General features: G+C 45.3%; 2 protein-coding genes across 2 annotated transcripts in view; one reads left to right on the plus strand and one right to left on the minus strand.

Moving 5' to 3' along the window:
- Positions 1–902: 902 nt before the first annotated feature.
- On the plus strand, positions 903–8006 carry hpda (4-hydroxyphenylpyruvate dioxygenase a). The gene is made up of 14 exons (XM_042093466.1): positions 903–1019; positions 1296–1322; positions 1444–1506; positions 2374–2478; positions 2613–2655; positions 2736–2818; positions 3358–3447; positions 3566–3672; positions 4200–4277; positions 4529–4691; positions 5387–5458; positions 5610–5732; positions 5920–6036; positions 7618–8006. Exons 1-14 carry the CDS (start codon positions 1017–1019, stop codon positions 7729–7731), a joined length of 1188 nt encoding a protein of 395 aa, XP_041949400.1. The 5' UTR covers positions 903–1016; the 3' UTR covers positions 7732–8006.
- Positions 8007–8950: 944 nt separating this feature from the next.
- The window catches only part of LOC121709837 (E3 ubiquitin-protein ligase RNF43), a 76457-nt gene continuing 59351 nt past the window's right edge, over positions 8951–26056 (minus strand). Inside the window, exons 3-9 of the mRNA XM_042093464.1 lie at positions 17103–17177; positions 16192–16326; positions 15765–15866; positions 15395–15565; positions 14051–14153; positions 12137–13744; positions 8951–11819 (exon numbers count right to left, since the gene is read on the minus strand). Coding sequence (XP_041949398.1) covers positions 11794–11819; positions 12137–13744; positions 14051–14153; positions 15395–15565; positions 15765–15866; positions 16192–16326; positions 17103–17177 — 2220 coding nt within the window. The 3' untranslated portion in view covers positions 8951–11793. The remainder of the gene's footprint in view (positions 11820–12136; positions 13745–14050; positions 14154–15394; positions 15566–15764; positions 15867–16191; positions 16327–17102; positions 17178–26056) is intronic.

The raw sequence follows: 26056 nt of genomic DNA on the forward strand, positions 1-26056 counted from the left end.
GAGAGCACTATCTTAGCAAATTAGGATTCACTGCAGGATTGTACAATTAATAAGAAACACATTTGATGCCAGATAGAGAAGCAATACAAGTTATTCTAAATAATTTAGTGGTTCTAGCATTTTCTTTTTGAAAATACTGATAGAAGATATAATATATATGGTCGATACAAGAGATGGGCACTTGTGAATTATGGGTTTACAAAGCAAGCCAAAGTGGCTGCAAAATTCAATTAAGGCCAGTCTCAGAGCTGCACTTGTATGTTTAGGAGCAGTCTTGCACTCCCCTCTAGTGGCAGAATTGAAATAGTGACTATATTCTCATGCTTAAGAATGAAGTCTCCATACTGAGGTAAGCAGCACAGAAAAACTGCAGGCAATGAATATGTTTAATATTACACAGATTTCTTACTTTAATATTTAGTTATCTGGGAGGCAGATGGCTTGAAATTGTTGAAATAGGAGACAGCTCATGCAAACCCCAAAATGTATGGGCACTTTTTTTTTTTAGTTAAAACTCACACAAAACATTACATGTAAAGGAACAAATGCAGTTAGAGGTTTGGTTTGCTGTGGGAGGTATCTGGTAGACTGGCCTGCCTAGATAGAGCTGGGAAATGTACTTACTTACTCACAAGAATCCCCTGAGAGGAAGTCTAACATAAAAGTGAACTGAAATGGCCTGAATAACCTGAAACCATCACCCTGTGGAAAACGACCTTAGGTCGGGAAAGAGCTTGTTGTCCCAAATAAGGAAATTACAAGAATCAATATGGTACTGGCCAGATGACAGTGCCCTGCAAACATGAGTTGGATGCTACGGCCCGGCAGCACCCCTGGGATTCACCTATGACGGTGGGGGTGGGGTTGAGCAGAGGACAGAGGGGTGTTGACCCACAAGCCAATCAACCGGGGGGGGCCGTCGGCCACTACTTATCTGTGGGTGCGTGACTCGGGCGAGCGCTCTAGACCGTTCTGGTGCCACTTCATAGTTACAGGTGCCCATCGCTGTCCACATCATGGTGAGTAAGGACCAAAGCCTGAAATTACATAGCATCTTTGAAATCTACCAATCCTAGGGCATTTCACCTTCATCCTTTCTCATGAGATGTCATAGTAGTTTAAAAGCTGAGAGCATGTAAAAAATATGTTCTTATAAAGACTCATTAATATATAGTAATGGGGTAGCCTATCAGTGTCTGCCACTAATTCATTAAAATAATTTAGAAGAGATGACAGGTGGAAAATTGTGTGATTGTATATTATTTTCTGATAACTCTCTTTCATTCCTCTGTTAGACTTCCTACACAGACAAGGGAGAAAAGGTAGATCATTTGAAGTTACTCTTCAAAGATATCTGTGATAAGACTAGCAATACTGATAACACATTGCTATCAACTCTATTATAACACATACTAAAGAAATATTTGTCATTCACCATTTTAGCACGCTAAGGGCCGGTTCGTGAGATTCCATCATGTGACCTTTTGGGTGGGCAATGCCAAACAGGTAATAATCCATGCTGACCTTTCCAAAACTGTTTACTGTCAAGACTATTCAAATGTTATTTTATTTGTTTGGAACCATGTCCAATCTTTAACATAAATGTTACCATTTAAGTAGAGTTAGCCTTAGGCTAATTTACATCTGCAGTCCCTAAATAAGTAAATTGTAAATAATACAAATGAATTGAACTCACTGACCTTGCATTTTAAAAATCCAAACAATGACTCATCAATGGCATCATCAGTGATATGTTTTAATACCTTAGAATACAGTTTCTAACTAAATAGGTTCGTGGAAGTATGTCGAAAGTGAAATTGCGAAATTGTTACGATTGGTTGTTCATCTGTAAAAGACTGTTTGTTATGTTGGCAGACACCCAATGCACATGCATTTGTGGAAAATGGGACATTAAAATATATTGTTGAGTCATATTTATTATTTTTGATTTCTCCTCCATCTATCTACCCATGTCCTTGATTGCCTAGCCTTTCTTGATTGCCTAGCCAAGACCCCTGGCAGTTGGGTTAGCCCCTTGAGCCGTGGATCTGCCCAAGGTTTCTTCCTTAGTAAGGGAGTTTTTCCTTGCCCCTGTTGCTCTTGGGTGCTCCTTGTTGGTGCCCCCCCCCCAATCCCAATCCTCCCCCACCTTTCTTATGCAGCCCTTGCCACTCCCCCCCCCCCCCTCCCTATAAATGCACAAATAGGCTGACACCAGACATAATTTCACTGCATTTCTTACATCCAGTAACTATGCACGTGACAATAAACGTCCTAAAGTGCACTGCATATCCCCTCCTTTGTTGAGATAAATGATTGATGACAGAGTGGTTAATTCAGCAGTGTCAGTCTCACTTCCTGCTCTCTCCTTAGGCTGCTGCATTCTACTGTGATAAAATGGGTTTCGAGCTGATGGCTTACAAGGGCCTGGAGACTGGCAGCAGAGAAGTGGTGTCTCATGTCATCAAACAGGACAAGGTGTGTTCTCCTTCAGCACCACTGTCCTGTCAGTCACATATCACCCAGACACCCAGCAAACATGTTTACTCAAGGCTCATTTAAAGCCGAAGTTAAATCTCATTTTTTTTTTTGTCTTTTTTGCCACTCCACAGATAATATTTGCCTTCGAGTCCCCTCTAAATCCTGGGAATGAGGGTTGGTTTATGTGCTTTTAAATCTCTTTTACATTTAGTAACCAATGAGAAAATGACGCGTTATAAATCTGTTCTCCTCAGAAATGGGAGAGCACATGATGAAGCATGGTGATGGGGTCAAAGACATCGCCTTTCAGGTGGAGGACTGTGACTTCTTAGTCAAGGTATGTCTTGTATCACAATTGTAAGTACAAATTTGAATTTAAATTAAAGGAAGTAGAATTGAAATTCAACGAATTTTGAAGAAATGTATATACATCATTTAAGTGTGTTTAATAATGAAGCTCTACAATATATGTCAGATGTGATTGCACTATTCTATAAATAACTTCTAAAAGTAACCAATTACATTTCCAAAGTAACCTTCCCAACACTGAATGGCATGTGAAATTCATCACATTCTTTCTGTTGTGTGATTATGTGGAATTTCTTTGAATTGCCATGAATTTAATTCCACTTTCTGTCATTCCAATTCAAATTCAACTTCCTGTGGGCAGGGCCAATTCAATTCAAATTCCAGTTCATTCCAATTCTAAAATTCGGAATTTTGCACAAGCCTGGTAGTTTTATCGCAGAACTGATTTCTGAATAAAATACTTTTTCAAATTGTCCTGATACAAATTTACATGCACATAGTATGTTGCACACATAAGTTAACCTGTCCTGAGGTTGCAGCTGTGATCTGTCACTTAAATATTTACAGACAGCTCAGGAAAGGGGTGCTGTCATTGTAAGGACACCTTGGGTGGAGCAGGACACTCAAGGAAAAGTCAAATACGCGGTCATTCAAACGGTAAGGCCTTGTTGTGCAGCATACCACACCAAACAGGCGGATGTTCAGCTTCATAAAGCCTGCTTCGATAATTACTCAAAATAATGCTGATCATATGTCTGCCTCCTCCCTCTTCCAGTATGGAGACACAACACACACACTCATAGAATACATGACACCCTACAAAGGTCTCTTCCTGCCTGGCTACAAAGAGCCCCTCTTCCGTGATCCCCTGCTCCCAAAATTGTGAGTGAAAAACTAACCACACTCGATAGACCATGTTTTATAACCCTCACGCAAATGGATTTATTGATACGTTTCCTGAAAGGAATGATTAGCTTATGATTACAGGATGAACATGTTAAAACTATAGTATGGGCTCTGTGCATTAGCTGACTTGAAGTCGGCAAATCAGTTTCCTGATGTGGACATGGCTGTACCAAAAAATAGGAAATACAATGTACGCAGTCTTAATGTCCATGGGAGGTTCTAAGGAGGAGCATAGTGTGCTACTCTGCTTGGCTTCAAGTCATTATAAAAGCGATTTTAGCTTCCTCCTTTTTTCCAAAAAACACCAGCCTACGTTCAGTGGCTGCACAAAATAAGGAGGAAAGGATGTTCGGTGAGGACACATTTTCAGGTGTTTGTTGACAGCGATGTCAACGAACAGGAAACTGGTTTGCCGACTTCAAGTAAACTAGTGCACAGAGCCCATAGCCTCTCACACAAAGGCATATACTGACTACACCTATTGACCCCCCCATTATCTATAGGCCACCAGGCGGTCTAAGTTTCATTGATCACATTGTGGGGAACCAACCAGATGACAACATGGTGCCAGTGTCTGACTGGTGGGTATCTCTCTCTCTCTCTCTCTCTCTCTCTCTCTCTCTCTCTCTTTCTTTCTCTCTCCCCCTCTACCTCAATCATTCATTCACTCACTCACTCACTCACTCACACTCTATCTATCTATCTATCTATCTATCTATCTATCTATCTATCTATCTATCTATTCTGATATAACTATCTTTACTGACATCAGCAGTTTTCCTACAGTTCGGTTTCTTTAACTCTGGCACTTCTTCTCCACGTCTCCATCCAGGTATCAGAAGTGCTTAATGTTTCACCGCTTCTGGTCCATAGACGACAAGCAGATCCACACGCAGTACAGCTCCCTCAGGTCCATTGTGGTCACCAACTATGAGGAGACCATCAAGATGCCTATCAATGAGCCGGCCCCAGGGAAGAAGAAGTCACAAATTCAGGTGTGGTGCTTGAGTTTTCACCTCAGGCCTTGTCACAGGATTCGGCTGGATGGGTAGTCCAACACCAAAAAGCCACAAAAAAAAAACAACCCATAAGAGCTTAAAATGGAAATCATTGAATCACAAACAAATTAGTTTGTGTAACCTATGTTACTGTGGGTCCTCTTTGTGCAGTTGTACACTTGTGCCATGCCATTGCAGTTTTTCTCAGTCACTTTGGTGCTTTACTCACATCACTATTACTGTAACATTTGCACAGCAGTTAGTGCATTGTATTAAGTGTAGTTAAGTTTGACTGACATGACATAAGCAAATGATAATATAGAGCTGTAATGTAATGTAAATGTAAATGATAAGCAGAGAATTGTATGAAAGCAACTGATACATGTTCAAAAGCATTTGCAATTTGTTCAGAGGAAGGAGAAATTGCTACTATGATGTGCACAAATGACTAAATGTTGTGGAGGTTGAACTAATAGTTATGAGAATTTTCATTCTGATCTGAGAAAAGCAAAATATACAGTCCATTTACTACTAAAATGCAGATTCAATTGAAATAGTTGTAGCTATTTGAACATTTGCTTTTTGGTTGATTATTTGAAAGTAATGTGGGTCCCTTTGTAGTGTTATGAAGACATGTGGTGAATGTTTTGTTTTTTAAAAAGGTTATTTATTCATCACACTTGATCAAATAGGAGTATGTGGACTACAACGGTGGGCCCGGAGTGCAGCACATTGCCCTGAACACATCCAATATCATACAAGCTGTGAGTTTATCTGTCTGTCTATCTCAGCTTGCCTCTGACAAAAATCAGTTGAAGTGAATCTGTTATGACAGAACAGTGATTGGCAGGTAGCCATCTTGCCCATCTCCTAATTAATGCTGAGGTCTGCCTTATGTGTTTTGTGTGGAGACAGATCGTAAACCTGAGGGCTCGGGGAATGGAGTTCCTGGCCGCACCTGACACTTACTACGACAGCCTTCGGCAGAACCTCAAGGCGGCCAAGATCAAAGTGAAGGAGGACCTCAACACACTGCAGGTGAGCCATGGGAAAGCACTACTGAGTGGCGTATGGAATTTCCCACCACATAGCTCTGGATTTGGGCATGCTTGCTTGCTCATAAGCACATGGTGCTGTGAAAAGCTTTTGAGGCAACTTGAACCGGTTCACCTCGACTATGCTGGATTGCAGGCATTCACATTCTTATTGTCCTGTTTGTGTCCAGGAGCTGAAAATCTTAGTGGACTTTGATGACAAGGGCTACCTGCTCCAGATCTTCACCAAGCCTGTGCAGGACAGACCCACTCTCTTCCTGGAGGTCATCCAGAGGAACAACCACTATGTGAGTATTTCCAACAAGCATGGGAGACAGGTAGAATACCTCAATAGAAGACCTCAATTTAACTTGGTCATCTGGGCCCATTTGATCAGAACGATTTTGAAATCCCATGTTTTACAATCCAGGATCAGGTAATCCATCTTACTTTCATGCCAGTTTTTCAAAGCAATTTGGGATTGGATCAAACTGATCCAGATACAACCTTTTCAGGATTACGAAATCCAGATTACCTTTGGTTCTATATGGAACTACATATCACATTCTAGCCTAGTGGCTAGGTAAGGAACACCAGTTAGGTTAGGTGGCATGGGGTAGCTTTGATTGTTTTATCTAAAGAGAGAAAATGCCACAATAAAACAATAAAACATCCCCTTCCATTGTCAGTTCCCTTCATCTTATCCACAACAAATAAATAAATACAAACAACATTGTCTCATATTACTGTAACATTTAAATAAATCAAGTGCAAATGCGATATTATTTGACCAACTTTAATGTTTTATTACATTTTGTGCCTGAAATCCACCCTGAATCCACCCTTCTGTTGGAATCAGGGTAATCCTATTTTTTTGGATCAAATTCATCCCAATCCAACTCAAAAGTTTTTTACAACACAAAGTGAAGGTTTTAACCAGATCAAAACCAAGGTTAGATTACGTGATCCAATCCGATTTCAGGATCATTTTTCCTTTTGAACAACCCATTTTCAAGATTTGACCCAATTCGATAGCCGAAATCCGATCAGATTTCTTTTGAACAACTGGGCCCTGGGTATTGTGATGAAGATCACACCCTGTTCTTATGACTGCTAATGGATAGAAACTCAACCTATTAGCCATTAGCCATCATCACTCTCAGTCACTTTAAGTTGATTCTGTCCACTGAGCTGTATTCACATGCAGAAGTCTAAGGCAGAAAAAAAATAATTGTCTCTCAGATAATCAATTCTTCCTCTCGCCCAACTGTAGACAGAGCTGCGATGAAAGATCATGCATTCCAGACCCTCTGTCAGAGAGAGTGAGAGATCTGCATCATCTTGTTCACCTTTACACAGAGGAGCCTGAATTAAGCAGTGCCACTGGCATTTCTTTTACACTGGGTGTTCACTGCCTGTCTGGGCAGGCCCCCTTTTCTAGTCAAGAGGGGCTCTTTTAGGTGTGTGTGTGTGAGAGAGGTAGAAGAAATGTCTGGAAGAGGAAATTTCAGAGACAACCACAACAAAGGATCTCTTTTCAAAGATTAGGAGAATCTCAACATTTAAGGGCCTCTCAAAAAATGGTCAGGTTAGATGGGGAGGAATCTGTGGGTAGGAGACCTTAGACTTAAATATTTGACCAGTGTTCAGTGAGTGAGAAATAGAGTTTAAAGGATACCAGGAAACTGAAAAAAGTTATGTCAACGTGTGAAATTCTTGTGGCAATTTAAAAAAAGTCAACTGACTTACATTTGGCATTAGTTGTAGGACCATCATTCAGTAACGGATTGTTATTTGAACTAATTAGGTGTCAAAATTCCGATGTATGTTTGCAGGGGCAGTTCAAATGAATGGTGATAATAACACATACAATCTTATACTTCTTCCAGGGCTTTGGGGCTGGAAATTTCAAATCCCTGTTTGAAGCCATTGAGAAAGACCAGGATGCTAGAGGCAATCTCACAGTGCTTACGCCAGAGGGAGGCTCCAAGAAGTTCCACTGACACATCTCTTACACACGCACACGGTCCTCATAAATAGTGTTTAATATTTCCCATGAAGTAGTGAAGGAAACTTAAAAAATATATACTATACACAGCTTGCATCAACACTGCAGATGGCTTCACATGTTGAAGGTTTGTTTAAATGTTTCTTGTCTCATTATATGATCTCTCTGGTCTAACATTTTAAAAAATATTCCCTGCACATGGCCTAAATGTACAAAGCTGCCAAACATAAGACATCACCAATTCTTCAATAAAACCACTTTTCTCTCTTGCTTTACTTTGTGTTGACTTTCCCCTGAAAAAAAAGTAATGTTGCATCTAGTTATAACTAAAAAACAGCAATGTTAATGTTTTGACTTGGATACTGATACAGATGGCTGTTGAACTCTGGACGTGGCTTATGGGAGACAAAATGTTCCGAACAGTCCAGGGAGACAAAACAAAGTAGCGTTGGCATGGCCTTTACTACTTTGGCAAAGCTTCAGACAAGCTGGCAAAATGAATGAACAACTAGTGATTTTGAATCTGATCCTCATCCCTCACAGTCTAGCATCAACGCCCTTGATGTGTACTATTCGGGTTAATTTATAACTTATTCTTATTTGAAAGAAATGAAAGACAATGTACAAATTATTTCAAAATAATTTATTTGCATATAATTGGAATGAAGCCAAGTTGATACATCTATGATGGCACCTGTACGTTTCATAAAGATTTCATTCCAAAGATGAAGAAAACATTACATTTTCTCAGACCTGGACAAAATGGATAAATATATTAGTAAATAAATATATTAGTGACATATTACCATACTGAAATGTTCTATTATATATAAAATACAACACTTTATCTTAATTCTGTTTTTGTCTTTCTCTTTTTTTATGCAAAGTATCGAAAATATACTGGCAGCTCCCTCCATTTTCAAAAGGGACTGTGCTCTATTAGAAAAAAGGCAGTATCAGCTCATTCTGTTTCAAAATGAAAAACAAAACAGAATATTAAAACAAAACAAAACAAAACAAAACATCAAAACAAACAAAAAGGACTAAAGGGTAAAAATCACCCTAAATGTTCAGTGACATTTCATGGATTTAAGTGAACTTTCATTGTATTGGTAGCTACATAGTGCTTTGTTTGCTTTTGAGCTCTTCACTTTGATTTCTTTTTTTCTTTTCATTTTTTCTTTACAAGCCAAAGTGCGGTTTGTGTTTTGTCATTTAAAGACAGAGGTCATCAAAAAAAAAAAAAAAAAAAAAAACAGACTACAGAGAGATGAACTGGAAATTCACAGACATTGGGAAATGGACAGGCATGTTTCTTACACAGGTCATTTGCATACATGAGGATTTGTCTACAAGGCACTGACTTTTTTTTTTAATGGCAAGAGTCCTGGATGCTGAGCATATGTCAATATCACCAAATATTCAACTCTTATGGCTGAAGGAACAAACACATCTTACATCTCTTTCTATTCTACAAAGACTATCCTATGTTTTGCTCACATGCAACATCTGGTTTTCTTTGGTACAGTATTAACAGTTAAAATTCAGTTAAATGAATAGCTTTCCCCTCCAACATTGCCCCTTAGAGTGACTATCGGACTGTTTGTTTAAAAATAGCGATCAGCATTGGCTGACTCACAACAGGCCACTCGGTGTTCAAAGCATTGGTAACTTGGTAACATCCAGTAATATCAGCACATATGACATCAATTGCAACTAGATCAAGAGGGGCCATTTCATTTCACATACATTTGAATCTATTGTGAAGCATATCATTTATTTCAAAGCACACATAATGACAATAGTTGTGTATTAACCTCATTAGTAAGGAAATGTAAGTGCTGTATCTTCTCTCCACAGAAACATTTGGAGGCCAGTCTGAGATTAACATAGAGTCACTGTTCACATTCTAGCAGTCTTTGTGTGCAAGGGTATTAAATAAAAGAAATAAAAGATCATTTTCAAAGAATGGGAGAAGGGAAAAGACAATGCCCAGTAGACATCTGCGCTTGCAACATTTCCAGTGTGTTTTATTGTAGATTCTATTAAAACTTTTTCAAATGAGGGGAAAATCTCGTTTTTTTAACTGGGATTTTACTCCCTTCAGATCCAGGTCAGAACCTGGTGCTTGAGTAAGAGTACTTTACCAGACTTGTCCTTAGAGCAGGAGCAAAGGCCATAGCTTTAAAAACAGGGTGTCAACTCAAGTTCCAACTTGAGGCAGACTGGCAATGGCTTTCCTCCAATTATAATGACATTTATGCAAAAACATTACAAAAAAGAAAGACATTGTGAAATGTCCTACTATGAAAACAGATTGATGAAAAACAAAAAAGGCACCTTTGGCAAGCTTGTATGCTGGTTGACTGGAGGACATTGAACTAGGATATTGTAGCTTGGGGCTGTGTAGCAACAGACTTGAGTTAAGCTTGTCCCTGTAGCAGGTGTTGGTCAGTGTGTGTTCAGCAGAGGGTGTGATTGTTAATTTTGACCCCAGCGAGTCTGTGCCCAGTATCATGAACAGTGAGCGAACAGCCAAATAAAGCCTTCTGAGATGAGAAAAATAAAAAAGAAAGAAAATGAATGACCAGAAGATTAGCTTTTTTTTTGACATTTTCAGACCCTCCCACTTCGTTCAGTCAATTTGTTTCAACATTGAACATATAATTACAGGGCACAGAAAACACAAACAAACAAACAAAAAAAAAATGAAAACAAAAAGTGTGCTAAAAATGGAAACAGCTGCCTTTTTTGAATTAACTAGCTCAAGACCCAGACCTTTGTGACCTCTACGCTCTCGACTTTAATTACCAAGGGAGAGGGATACAAGAGATAGCCTCACACTCTCTGGATATCACTCTCTCTTTCTCTCTCTCTCTCTCTCTCTCTCTGTGTGTGAAAGAAAGCTGCAGAAGTACCGTGAAAGTACCACAGAGGTGACGGGACATTTGTGATTTCTAATCTGAGGTAGGCTGGAGACAGATACAAAAACTGAACACGGGCAGAACAAGCACCTTTGAATTACATCACAATGATATGACATCATGGCTGCTGCCGCAACAATCACACAGAGGGGGGTGGGTGGTGGGGGGTTAAGAATCCTGAGGTGCCTGAGGTCACTGGTTGCTGGTGCATTCCAGTATGGAGGAGCTGCTAAACTCACTGATTGGATAACCAAAATAAAACCCTCTCCTTGTTTGAAGAAACCCTAACGTCATATGGGGGAAAAGAACCATCTTTTCACACACATGGTAATTGTGCTTCCTCCAACATGAGGGTTGTTTTTTCATACTGGCTTGAAAAACACCCACACAGATTCATGTGACAGACTTGTCATTGACTGAGAGAGACACCTGTCCAGCTGTGTGCATTTAAAGCAATCGTCTGTCCACCATAACCAATCTTTCCTTGCGTCCAGAGATGTCCTACTCTGCTTATGGATAAAGACTGCTTTAGGGGAATGAAATTGGGGGGTAATGTCATTTATTGTGCATAATAAACTGCAGCTTAGTCCCTTGGCACAGGTCAGTCAGAGAGGTCACTGAGGGTTTCTGGGACTTCTATTTAAAATGCAGTGTAATCAATGCTTCCTGTAATTGTCAAACAAAAAGGCACAAAGCGACAAAAGAACAAAACACTTTTTTCCCCTTTTGAGTTTTGAGAAAGCTTTTTCTCCGTCTTTTGAGTTCCCGTTCACACCACCAGCACATTTCATTCAAGAAATCTAAATAAAAAATAAAAAAAATTAAAAGCTGACAAGCTGAATGGCATGTCTGTCAGACCTCATAGAGGTCTGTGGCTCAACCAACGGATAAACTATGAAATCATTGACAAAACTGGACCTGCATGAGCTTTTTCACTCTCTGCGAAAGGCTGGACCGACTAAGTACCTTCTAGTGTGGGAACCGACAGATGCCGGATGGGGAAAGGCTTTCTGAGGGAAGACGGGACGTGGAATTATTTGGAAGACGTTTTTTTTTTTGTGAGAGGCGGCTGATGAGTTTTGTCCATTTCCGGCTCTTGAGTAGCAGCGTGATTCTGGCGATGCACCAGACTCTCACACACCAGACTCCTCCTCTGATCCTGTGAGGGCCAACAGCACAAGCAGCTAGGTTAGTTCCAATGAAGCACATCTCTCACAGTGATACAGGTAGCTTTTCAGATAAGCATATTCAATTTATAGTTTAATCAAATTGTCTTCTGTTGTCAAACAGACAGTGGAAAATATAATGCATAAAGCACAACTAACTAAGTTCAAGCTGAGCTCTGTAAAGCACCAAGACATATCAATACGTTACGGCACTTTATCCCCCCGAGGCAGCCGTTATCCCTTACATGAAAATAGGACTGAATTGAGTTGAATTAGTGATGCATTTGCAGAGCTGATGTGTCAGGCTCACCCTGATTGTTGTGTAGTGTTTGGCAGTACAGGCAGATGTCCGCGGGCAGCTCAGCCCCGTGGCCATGGTGACCCCTGCAGCGGTGTCCGTCGGCCGCGGGGCCCATGGGCTCCAGGAGCTGGGGCTCCGAGTGCGCCTGCTGCACGCGCTTCTGCCACACCACGTGGGTGCCGGCACAGCACGGCCACTCGCCCATGCCCGCCGAGTCCAGGATGAGGGGCACGGGCAGCAGGGCGGCGGTGGGCATGTCCGGCGGTGGCGGCGGGCAGCAGTAGCTGGCGGCATGGGGGCCCTGGCCGTAGTGGATGTGGATGCTGCAGTCGTCCTGCAGGTCCAGGCTCTGGTGGAAGCGCACTGTGGGCAGTGCCGCGGGAGAAGCGTCCAGCCCACAGCCGCCCATCGCCCGCCAGTGCTGCCGCCCCGGTGGGCCCTGGTGGCAGCAGGGAGGAGGGGGAGGAGAGGGCAGCACCGCAGCGGCCGGCAGCAGGCCCGGGGGAGACATAGGCCGGTCCATGTCCTTGTCCTGCCCCTCTGACCCTCCGTGGCTTGACCTGTCTGAGTGGCCCACCTTGGGGCATTGGCAGGAGGGGTGCGCGAGCGAGCACAAGGGCGAGTCTTTGTCCGCGGCGGGAACGGGGCCGCTGGCCACCCCGGCCGCTGCCCCGAGCTCCTCGCTGGACCCTCGGCCGGGCCCCTGGGGCTGGCTGCGCTCGTCCTCGTAGTAGTGGTGCCGGTGTCTGTGGTAGTGCACGTGGCTGAAGACAGCAGGGGGCGCCGGCGGGAGAAGCTCGTCCCCACAGCCGCCGCTCCGGTTCATGACGGAGTCCAGGGAGCGCGGGCGGCCGCCCTCCAGGCTGTCGCGGCGCGGCCCGCGGCCCGGCCGGTACACGAAGGGGTCATAGTCGCTGCTGAGCGAGCTGCGGAAGGTGGACCAGCTGCCGTAGACGCCCTGCAGGCTGACGTCGGTGCAGTTGAGGACGGAGTCGCTGGACGAGCCGTGGCACGGCCCCGAGCTGGAGTCGCTGGCCGGCCCGTCTGCCAGGTAGCCGCTGCGCTCCGTCCGGTAGCTGCCCCCCGAGCAGCTGCCGTCGTCCTGTCGGCTGTGCGGCACACCGCTGCCAGCGCGCGCCTGCTGGACACCACCACCACCACCACTGCCGTTGCCGCCAGGCACGTGTTGCGTCCGCGGCCCGGACGTGCAGCGGTACGCGTGACAAGAGCGCCGAGGCGGCGGTCCGTACAGGGACGCCGCTCCCAGATGCCCCGCGCTCCGGCACATCCCCCCCGCTGTCCTGTGCACGCGGCCCCCACCGCCCATGTGGTGGCCCTCGGGAGCCAGCTGGTAGCTGCAGCCGGGGCCCAGGGGCCGGCAGCGGAGCGTCCGCGGGTGGATGGGAGGGGAGCCCCGGTAGTGGCCCAGCGGGGGGTAGGGTCCCGAGGGCCCCCCACGGTGGTAGGAGGGCCGCAGGGAGAAGGGGATGGCGTGCTGCGGGTAGCTGTGGGGGCCGGGGTATGGGTGGGGGTGCGGGTGGAGGAAGGCCTGGCTGTGCTCGGGCGGGGGCTGCATGCGGCTCCTCTGGGGCAGCCGGGCGGCGGCCATCTCTGCACCTGCACACAGAAGACCAGCGGCTCAAATCCACAACAACACACAGCCACAGGATATTTCCTCTAGCGGCTTATTCTAAACACTCCCAATGGACATACAGACCAAAACCGCCATCTATGGTGTGCTGCCACTGGCATCTATATGTAACCAACATGAGAAAGGACTGTTCCAACATTAAACACTCAAAAGTAAGAGGGTAGCACACACATATTCAGCAGACCAATCTAAATTTCACCTATTTATTCGGACAAACATGACAAAGGACTGTCCAAGCATTGCTCTGTAGCCAAACGGAGTGAGGAAGTTACCCATGATGTTGTGCATGCAGAGGGGGCAGGTGCGGTGCTGCAGCAGCCAGGGGTCCACACACTCCTTATGGAACTCATGGGCACACGAGATGATGCGCAGATCCTGCAGCACAGACAGGACGCAGATAAAGCACATTTACATATACACATTTAGTACTGTGCACAAGCTTTACACATTTAGTACTGTGCACAAGCTTTACACATTTAGTAATGTGCACAAGCTTTACACATTTAGTAATGTGCACAAGCTTTACACATATATGGTACTATGCACAAGCTTTACACATTTAGTACTGTGCACAAGCTTTACACATTTAGTACTGTGCACAAGCTTTACACATTTCTCTCAACACAGCTACTTGTTATTACTGTAGCTGGCCATAATGTTTTTTTTTTCTTTTTCTTCTTTTAATTATTCTACTTCATGTACTTTACTTTTTTTAATAATTAGTTGTCCTTTTATGCCTTTATGTACTACTGTTTTGCTCTGATTTATGTACACATTAAATTGCCTCTGTGTATGTACTGCACTATATAAATCACTTGCCTTGCTTTGTAGTGTAGTCAATACAGAATAAGATATTCAAAACGTCACACTTCGCTGCCATTTTTAAAGCAGCATGATTTTACAGCATTGCTTAAAATGTACTTAAAACATCGGCAGAGTACTGTACATTCTTTATTGCATTCCAGAAATCCATTCAGACTGCAGGTATAACAGATGTACACAAGGTGTATGCTACACAATTCTAATCTAATCTGACAGGACACAGCCACCCATTGTGAAGCAGATGGTGAATACCTGGTGTGGACTACGGTGAAATGGATCAAAGCATACTTTGGAGCGGATTGTTGCTTTACATGGTCACTTAACAAAAAAATCAAATGAGCAGGGAATTCAATTATCACATTGGTTTCACCTAAAAGATGAGATGAACTGAACTGGATATTTCTGAGGCAAATCTTTGCCCTACGCATGACTGCACAAACCGGTGGAAGAAACCAAAGAATGCAGTCATGGGGCTTACATTTAATGCATCACCTTTCAATTGACCAGTTGCCCCCCCCCCCTTCATAACTTAATAACTATGGTGTGTTATGTAATCAATTAGTTGGCTTGTGCCTGAGATAACATGGCTTTTTTACAAAGTTCTGAGAGAGCTGCAAAATGATATAAGCTGTCTCTCTCTCTGTCTCTGTCTCTGTCTCTCTACAATTCAATTCAATTAAATTCAATTGTGCTTTATGAGCATGACAAATAGTAAGACATTTGTATTGCCATAGCAATTATTACATAAAGATACTAGAACATGCACAGATACAGCTCTCTCTGTCTCCCCTCACCTGTCCATCCAGAAACTCCTCCAGGCAGATGGCGCAGACAGGGCTAGAGTTGGAGCTGCTGCCAGACCCCCGGGACCCTTGGTGGCGCTGTGACCCCGAGCAGCCCTGGGAGCTGTAGATGCGCGTCTCCAGTCTGCTGATGGCGCACACCGTCTGCTGATGCACCGAATCCTGAACCACAAACAGAGAGGCACAGACCAGAGAGAGATCAGGCCCAAGACACCTCACAGCATGATTCACAATGTTAGCTGCAGTTCTCAATCAACAGTGCTTACACTCTCTATACTAGCAAACGAAACTAATTCCACATAGACAACTTGATGTCCAAATTGCAAATAAACAAGGGGTAAACAAGGGACTGATGTCTCACCCAGGTTCTGTTGGACTTGCAGCGATAACGGAAGGCGAAGATCATGACAATGGCCAGAACTGCCAGGACCACAGTGAGCAGGATGACCACATCATAGTGGGGCTGAGGACGAGAGAGGGGGGGGGGGGGGGGGGGTTGGAAACAGTAGGGACACTCTGAGAAAGGAACAGTAGGGACACTCTGAGAAAGGAATGCAACTTCAAACCCTTAAGGGCAGCTCATGATAATGCAAAAATTCAATAGCATTCCTTCACATATATACGAATGGATTTAAAAGGGCTATAGAGTACACGCACACACACACACACACTCATCTCAGGAAATGCTTGGAGTGTAAACATTAAGTGTTTACGAGACCCATGGGAAGCCATAAATGGACACGGTGTCCCAGAGTGGGTTAGCAGTGCGGTGCGAAGTTCCCTCTCACCCATTTCTGGACCTCCACCATGATCTCGATCTCGACCTTGGCCTCCTCGTTTTTGTTGACCAGGCCCATGAGCTCCTCGGCATTGCTGGCGCGCACCAGAACCACAGGCCCGGTCAGAGAGTCCGAGTCCTGCAGCTGTGAGGGAAACAGAGAGGCCAAAGTTACGTGAGGGTTCACTAAAGGTCCGAGTGGTGTACATTTCACCATCAGAAAGTGTCCACATGGCTCCGTGTGGATGCCCATTTACCTTTTTGACCACACAAGCTTGGCCACTATGCTACAGGTGCACTGAATGCAGACTCCAAATGGACTGCAGAGTACAATAAGAACAACCATGTGTCCATGGGTGCATCTGCAAGTGGGTATAATCAAATCATAAGGCAGACTGTGTCTATGAGAAGGGACTGGGAAAGGACTAACAGGTGCGATGTACACTACCGGTCAAAAGTTTGGGGTCACTTAGAAATTCCCATTCCATTCGACAGAATACCAGCTGAGATCTTTAAGGTAAGATCCTTAATCTGAGGTCTTTAATGCAATATCTACATTGGCCATTATCAGCAACCATTCATCCAATGTTCCAAAGGCACATTCTGTTTACTAATCTGATATCATTTTAAAAGGCTAATTGAGAAAACATTGGAGAATCCTTTTGCAATTATGTAAGGTCATAATGTAATCTGAAAACTGCTGCCCTGATTAAAAAAACAATACAACTGATCAGTTGGTATTCTGTTTATAATGGAGTGGAATGGAAATTTCTAAGTGACTCCAAACTTTTGACTGGTAGTGTAAGTGCTGGCATTGCATAGTTTCTGTTAGTATCATCTCCCAAAACGTCAAAAAGACCTGTCCTTGAATGCTAACAGTACGTTACAATATGTCTGTTTGTATGTGACTGAAGAACTCACCTCATGCTCCGCATTAGCATGGTCAGTGACATCAAAGATAACAGCCTGAGCACCTCTCTCCAGAGCCAGTCGAGCCTAGGGGGACAGAGAGGGAGAGGGAGAGTCAGTTGATTTATACTAGAGCTATTTCATCAGCCAGCAGCCTTATATGTTCCTAAACATCTTATTAAAAGGTCTGTCAGATGCACATAAATCTTGCCAATATGTGATATTATGTCCACAGGCTAAGTAAAGAAAGTGAGTAAAACATTCAGGGGGTGATGACCACTAGGTGGCAATCTTGTCCAAATGCAGCTCATAAACATGTGGAATGAGCTACAAGCATTACACAATCCCACTGCCCTGACAACAAGAAAACTTTAGAAACGTTTGTATGCACTAATTGTATGTTTTCCCTCAAAAGCAGAGAGAGAGAGAGAGAGAGAGAGAGAGAGAGAGAGAGAGAGAGAGAGAGAGAGAGAGAGAGAGAGAGAGAGAGTGAGTGAGTGAGAGAAAGAGAGTGAGAGAGAGAAAGAGAGAGAGAGAGAGAGAGAGAGAGAGAGAGAGAGAGAGAGAGAGAGAGAGAGAGAGAGAGAGAGATAGAGGTGCTTGCCATCAGTATTTCAACACAAGCTGGTAAAAGGTTGACATTTCCTGAGGGCACCGAACCAACATTTTAATTTAATGAAGTCAAGAATTTCAAAAGGTTCTCAACTTAGGTCAGATCACCACCAAACCATGTTAACAACAGCCTGGAGCTATGACCCGCCATGGAATGAACATGCGCACGCGCAGGCGCACGCACGCACACACACACACACACACAGGTGAAAAGATCAGTCAGCAAATCCATTAATCACCAGTTAATAAGAAAACCCCTCAGAGGAACTGCACCATTGAACATGGATCACATTTTAACACTTCAAAACACAAAAAGGAAGAGTTAATACATGACTAAAACAGACTCATTTCCCTCCACTATGCATACAAACGTTCAAAGCCTGCCTCGCACTCCTTCCTGTGTGTGTGTATGATAGGCCAAGTGCTTTCTGAATTAGCTTCTAAGTGCATGCGAAGTGTTCGAAGTGCGAATGTGAGTGAGTGTGTGCTTGTGTGTGTGTGTGTGTGTGTGTGTGTGTGTGTGTGTACACATACATGCCTCTGTGTGTGCGTTCCGGCACGTATGCCTTTGTGCGAGTGAGTTTGCACACATACTCTTGAATGCATGGGGGGATTGTGATTTCTTAATACATAGGTTAATGTTGCTATGTTCCACATACAGCACAGGAGTCAAAGGTCACATTATCTTAAGTCAAAAGGGGGTTAGAGAGAGAGAGAGAGAGAGAGAGAGCTTACATCATTCTGCAGCTCTCTCAGAAATGTGTAGAAAGCCATGCTATCTCAGACACAGGCCAACTAATTGATTACACAACACACCATAGATATTAAGTTATGAAATTCTGTACAGCTCTACATCACAGAGAAACACCATAAAAGATAGTGGGACAATAGGAAACAATACTGGCTAAACATCAGAGAAATAAATCATGAAGTGTGTGTGCATGTGTGTGCTGTGTGTGTGCTGTGTGTGTGTGTATTTGTGTGTCTGTGTGTATGTATGTCTGTGTGTGTTTGTGTGTGTCTGTATGTGTATATAAATATGCTGTGTGTGTGTGTGTGTGTGTGTGTGTGTGTGTGTGTGTGTGTGTAACAGGCAACATTTCAAATTGTGGGTGGTCATACTTAGAGAATCACAGCAATTTCTGGACCACACTACCCACTTGAAGGCGGCCTGGTTTCACTCTGCCACTGGGAGAATGAGTTAGCCGCCACTAACGCACAGGCTCCAGAGAGACCACGCCATACCTGCGGCTGCATCACGCAGCCATCATGTGTTCAGACAATACGTGCGTTCAGTTAAAGCTCCTCTTCACAAAGGCGGTGGAATGGTAATGCTGGGTGTTGGTTGGGGCAGCGACAGTGCAGCTTGGCGTGGCTTTTTCTCACAAGATCATTTCAACAGACTTACTCACTGCGGAGGGGAGAAACGAAAAGTACTTCCGAAATGTCCCCTCCAGGCTACAGTAAACTCCTGGCCCTGTCACTGTCTTCAAGCAGGCAGTTGAACAGCCGCCTCAGCCAGCAGGCACGGAGGATCAGAGACACTTCAGTAATTACTTTTAAACACACACACACATATGAAAAACAGGAGCAACCCCTGACAAGCACTGAAATGAGAACACGAACACCTGCGCCTGACTGCTACAAACAAAAATTCAGGTGACAGGGTGAAAGCTCAAACGTCCCCCATTGGCGGCGTTCTCACTTCAGTCGGAATGTTGTTTCAAGCCTCAGCTGCGACGAAGACTAAATAAGAAACTCGGCCTCTCGTCTGCCTGTCTGGGCCCAACCGCCTATTTATCTCATGGAGACCTGATGAGAGGCGAAGAGGAGGCCAAGCGGCCACCCAAATACGGAGCAGGGTCAGAGCTCAAGGCAACAGAGACGTTCGGAGGGAAAAAAACCCAAAAAAACACAACACCCGTGTTTTTCAAAAAGTGCACCAAAGAACGAAGCTGTCCTCGAGAGCGCACGCTGAGAAGTTAATATAGGGCTCCCTGTGTAGATGGGATGGCTATTTAAGTCAGCTACCGGGGGAGGGGGGCCTCAAGTCAGTTAGTGGCGGTTGGAACGGCCGGCTGCTGCTCCTGGAGCTGCCTGGCCATACTGTGCTGCTGCTGCTGCTGCTGCTGCTGCTGCTATAGCGGGGAACATTAAGCTGCTTAATGACAGGGTCTGGGCCCACAGGGCTGCGGGGTGCAGGGAAGGCAGAGGAGACCTCGCTCAAGCACCCCAGGCTTCCTACCCCCCCCACCCCCCCAATCCAAAGCCAGGCACACTGCCCAGCCAAGCTAGCCTGACAAGCCAGACCCGCAGTGCTCAGTCCGAGGGGCGGGATAATCGGTTGTCTTTCAAATTCCCTCTGCACGCAATAGGACAGCGCCGAGTCCCATGTGTTTTCCCACCAGCGGAGCTAGTTGGCTAGTTCAAACTTTTGCCAACTTAAAACAAGCTTAACTCGTGTCACACTGTTAGCCAAAAGCAACATCCATCTTCTTTGTTTTCAAGTAGCAGGGAATTCAAGCCAAACCGTTGCAACTCTGCCATCAATCATTATGTTAAGCCCGCCTAACGACTCTATACACGATTTGATTGGCCTGATAGAAGTTTAATTTTTCAAGCTCACAAGCCAACGGAGAGTTGTTAGACTAGCCCTGGAAGCAAATGTAATTTGCTGCCGCTAGGGTGCGTCTAGATTTCTAGGCTACAGCCAAGCTGCACACTTTCGCTGCTGCGGGAGACAGGTGCAGTTCGACCCCCACATGGATTCCTCCTTTCCTCCCGGAGCTGCTCTGAGCCGCATAGCTGAGAGAGAGAGAGAGAGAGACTCTGCTCAGATGGCTGCGCTGTTCTGCTTGGAAAGCAAAGAAGCATTTTCATTTAAAGACTGTCTGAGGGGAAATATGTACAAATCTGGACAGGAACAGCTACAGTTTCTGTGTGTGTGCTACACTATGTGTGTGTGTGTGCTACACTATATGTTTGTGTGTGTGTGTGTGTGTGTGTTTACTACATTATGTGTGTGTGTGCTACACTATGTGTGTGTGTACTACACTATGTGTGTGTGTGTGCTACACTATGTGTGTGTTTTGCAGGTGTGAGAGGACTGGAGTGCATGTTGCCTGCATGGCTCCATCTCCCTGATTGGTTGGCTGAAGGAGGAAGGGGAGTGGCTGCCTGGAGCGCTCATTACTCGTTGGCTCCCTTTGATGTGGAGAAGCCAGGAGCCATGTGGAGGGTAACCAAGGAGGTGTGTGTGTATTTGTGTGTGTTTGTGTGTGTGTGTGTATTTGTGTTCGTATGTGAGAGAGAGAGCATGTGTGAGCATGTGTGTGTCTGTGTGTGTGTGAGGGAGAGCATGTGTGTATGTGTGTGTGTGTGTGTGTGTGTGTGTGTGTGTGTGTGTGTGTGTGTGTGTGTGTGTGGGAAAGGCAGAAACTCCCATCTACTCTGCACATGTTTCCTCTACCCCAACTATCACTTTCAAGACACACACAAAACCACACTGTGCAGCGAATACCTCAAATGCATGCGCTATTATGACCGAATTTTGAGGACAAAGTTCATCCAAAAAGTCCTTCTGCCAGTACAAACATGTACATTGTCATTTTGTTTCCTAGGAAGAGAAGCAGTTTTTCTGGGGATGTCTAGGAGGCAACGCTCTATTCAGGGTAACTGGGTAGTGACTGATTTTCACATCTCCCAGAATGACGAACAAAGTAAACATAATGAAACTTATGTACCATAGTTTTCTACAAATATTACTTTCCATTTATGTGAAAAAGCTTTTCAATATGGCCACCAACAAAGTTTTTTTTTGTCAAAATAAAAGTCCTTCATTCAAAGTTTCAGTATTCAGTGACATGTCATATGAAGTATTTACAGGCGCTATCCTCTGCCACTCATGGAAAACAGCTGCTAAGACTAACTCCTTTTCACCTCCATAAAAATACCACAATAAAGTGGCACAAGATTTCATTTTAGGGTGAAAGTTTCTAATGATTTGGTTTCATTTCTTTTTTTAAACTCAAGTCTTCCTATTGGTCCTCCTCCACACCTGTACCTCTCTCTACTCCAAATCCCTGAGCCTATCAATTTATTTTCCTTCCTCACTACTCCAACTCTGAGAGTTGTTCCCCTCCTTTCCCTAACTCTAAGAGTTATAACTCTAACCCTAACTCTAACCCTAACTGTCCCTCCCTCTGCCATTCTCTCTGCTGCTGTTATTGCTCTGCTGTGACACAGATTTGAAATGCAAAGCGCAAGGTGACAGAAAAAGGCCACAGTCATCTGATACGTTATCGCCGCCTCGACAGACATCAAAGACCAGGCCCCGCCAGCGGGCCAGATAAAGAGGCCGGCCGTGGAGCTCAAGGCCAGGCCTCCGTCTGACTGCCCGCCCGCCAGAACACTCTGGGTGACCTTTCAGTCCTGGGGCCCTGTAAAACACACACACACACACACACACACACACACACACACACTTACACACACACACACAAACACACACACACACAGGGCCCAGCAGGAAGAATGCACCAGGCTTGTTGGGAATGTTAGAAATCGGCGAGGACAGTGTTAAAAGCACAAGCACAGACTGGCAATCACACAATCATTAACAGATGAAAGTCTGTCCAATTTTCCCCCTTTGCGTTATTATAGATTTTGGCACCTTTAGAACTCTTGAGTGACAGCAATGTGTAAATGTAGTATAGATCTGTTTTGCAAAGTATAAACCTTAGTGTACAACTGCCTTTCTTAAAAAGAGAGATGCTTCTCTTAATTCTCAATCATTCCAGATTTTCCTTCGAAGGTGGACAATAATTTGGTCCAAAACAGGCCATCAAAACAAATCGATATCAGAATCGAACCATAACCTAGATGGGACAGAGTGCCAAGTCTATAAAACTACTCTTAACAATCCACTACATTGTCCATCTCCTTCAAGGACATCTGCACAGCTCCCTGAAGATCCTTATGCAATACCCCGACCCCCCTGCAGTCACCCAGTGCTGGGAATGGGAAGTCAATTATGGCTTTCTTCCGGCTGTCTCCAGAAAACAGATAAAGTTCCTGTTTTGATCAAACATCCTGTTATTTAATCAGACCTGTGAATTTCTGGCTCACCCCGCCTGAAATCCTATCAAGCCTTAATAACCCTCTAATCCAGCTCATCTTGAAGCTGCTATTTTCGGGGCATACCAGCCCTCGGCTCCAACCATCGGAACCAAACCGCCCACCACCCCCCCACAGTCTCTGCATCACCTCTCCACCCTGTTTGTCTGCGTGTTGCTGTCTGTCACTACTGCAGCCCATTACCTCCATCTCAATCACTAAGCTGCCGTAAGCCACATGGAATTTAGAACTGCCTCAGCCGCCTCAACGTAGAGCCAGAGAGAGAGGGAAAATCTGTATGCACGCTATACAGAGGGCTACGTAGACATCCTCCTCCGCACACACACACACACAAATCTGGGTGGGGACCCTACTTCGGGATGATTCATCAAAGACAAAAGGAGGCTCCTATAAGGTGACCACATAAAGCATGACCCTCTTCAAATATGAGACAGCAAATCCCACAGTGTTGGGACCAAGAGCCCCCAAGCAGGGCATGAAAACAACAAACCGAATCAAACAAACAAAATCCCCCACAGCGTCAGATCACGCTAAGCTCAACAGGGGCGTCTGAAGGCTCATCTCCTGGCTTCTAATCTCCAAGAGATGCAAACTATTTGCAGGAGGAAGCGTCCACAGAGGCTTACAGTCCTCTGGCCGGGGTGGTTGCAAGAACAAAACCCCTTGGAAGGCAGGGGAATGTCATTTTGCCCCACTTTTCTTAACCCCCCCTCGCTTCACCTAATCTCCCGCGAAGCTGCCTGAAAGACAACCAAATCCTCGGCGTGCTTTTTAGCAAGGCCCCGTTCACAAGGCGGCTGCTTCTGGCTTCTGCGGCACATGCCTCCGCTTGCTGCTCGCGCTCAAAAACAACATTCTGAGCGCACCTCTGCTAAAGGTGCATGGTGGTTGTGGCGCTGAGAAGGGTGTGTGTGTGTGTGTGTGTGTGTGTGTGTGTGTGTGTGTGTGTATAGGGGGAGGGTGCACAGGTCCCTGTGAACACAATGAGAAGGAGGCCGTGCCTTCCTAGTGAAAACGCTGCGGCCTGAATGAGTTTCCTGTCAACACCCATCTGTCGGCTCCTCTGACGGTGTGCGACCTTGAAACAACCTGGCAGAGAGAGGGAGCAATGAGAGCGAGAAAGTAAACGAGTGCACCAGTGCGCGTAGGCAGCAGCCTGCTCTTTCACTGCCCCAGATGCCAGGCAAATGGCATCAATGCCACGCCACACCACGCCACACCATCTCACCGTGCCCCAACCACAAACAGACTTTTTGCTCTCCCTGAAGAGGAAGATCCTTCATACTCCTGATCCCCCCACCTCCTCCCTGTACTCACTGTCCACACTGCTGCACATTCACCAGCTTGTGTGTGTGTGTGTGTGTGTGTGTGTGTGTGTGTGTTTGCCCTTTGCAATCGATTCAGGAATTTGTGCTTTTAAAAGGGGGTGGGCGAGGGTAGGGTGGTGCTGCTGGTGGTGGTGGTGGGGAAGCGGCCAGGCTTGGGCTGGCTCCCTGTGTACGAGTGCACTCTAACTGACTAACTGACTGACTGACTGAGCTGGCCGGGGCCGGCGCCCAGGATTCCGGTGTGTGTCTCCGGCGAGCGTTTCATGTGGTCAGGCCCAGATCAAACGGCACATGTGCAAAATATTACTCCTCCCGTCGAAACAGCAATGGAGAGCATGTCACCGTTTACTGGAAACCCTCGATGGCGAGACGCAAAACCCCACGTGGCACCATTCCTCAAGTGCTGTACATGGCTATACATGACGTCAACATTGATACTTTTCTTTCATTTGAAACAAAACAAAATAAAACAAAAACAAAAAAAACAAGTGACAAACCCTGCCGCCTGCCCGTGGCAGACAGTTTAATTTACTTAAGCTGTTTCATCTGTGCTGATATTATAGCACAAAGGTTAAAAACGAATGTCCAAATCCACACAAAAAGGGGTAGGTCTGCTCAAATGCGTGGTTAAGCTCACTTACTAAAAGCTTGCCGTTGAGATTACTCATACACCCATTCAGCCACAGACGCTCTCACATCACTAACATCAAGCAGTTTCGCAATCCAGGCCGCCAAGGCTGAGGCCGCGTGGGTCACACTGCTGCAACAGGCCGCCATCTGCAGCCAAACACAGAGCTTTTGGCTGGCCAACGTCAATGGCAGCCCTGGCTTTCATTTGAACTGACTCAAAACCAACACAATGCTTAAGCACGCCTACGAGCGCCTTTGAAGTCTTTCTGCTGAAATGTGATTTCTGTTCAAGGGCCTACAGTATCATGTGTCTGCCCAGTAATGTCATTAAATCAAGATGGGAGAATATGCATGCATACACAGACACACACAGACAGACACACACGCACGCACGCACGCACGCACGCACGCACGCACAGAAACTTAGAAGGCACGGCAACAGGCACACTATTTTCATCTCTCATTGTTTGGCTCACATACACATGCATGCACTTGCAAGAAAACAGATACACATACACACACACACACACACACACAGATATACACACACATGCACACAGATACACACACACACACAGTGACACACAGATACACACACACAGGTACACACAGATACACACACACGGAAGAAGAGACAGAAAAGCAACAAACACTCCACTTTCGTCTCTCATTGTTCACATACACATGCCTGCATGCATGTATGACCTTACCACCACACACACACACACACACACACACACACACACACACACACACAGATACACACACGCGCTCCCCTGATTCTTGAGTCCCTTGAGGTGCCCCTGTCTGGAGTTCAGCATACACCCCTCGTCAGAGAGAGCCTCATATCCTGAGCCCGATTCCTCCCCACCTCCAAAATCCCTCCTGGCCCTTCCAGCAAGCCCAGTCTGCAGCAGCCACAGCCCCAGCCCCCCACCCCCACCTCCAACCCCCACCTCCAACCCCCACCTCCAACCCCCACCTCCAACCCCACCCCTAGCACAGCAAGACTGGGCCTGATCTAACAAGCCACTTCCAGGGGCAATTAAAAAGGAAAAAACGCCATATCCTGATCTTCAAACAGCACGGGGCGAGAGGATCAAAGGCCTAATAACGGTAGCAATAGAAAATGAGAAGTCAGCGCGCCCTGGGCTGGAAGCTAGAAGTCCCTGGCTTTGACACGAAAACCCCTCCTGTCCTCACTCCCACCTCTCTCTTCCCTTCCTCATCCCTCCATCCATCCATCCATCCATCTCTCTC

Source organism: Alosa sapidissima, chromosome 5, assembly GCF_018492685.1.
Source record: "Alosa sapidissima isolate fAloSap1 chromosome 5, fAloSap1.pri, whole genome shotgun sequence".
NCBI classification, from domain to species: domain Eukaryota; kingdom Metazoa; phylum Chordata; class Actinopteri; order Clupeiformes; family Clupeidae; genus Alosa; species Alosa sapidissima.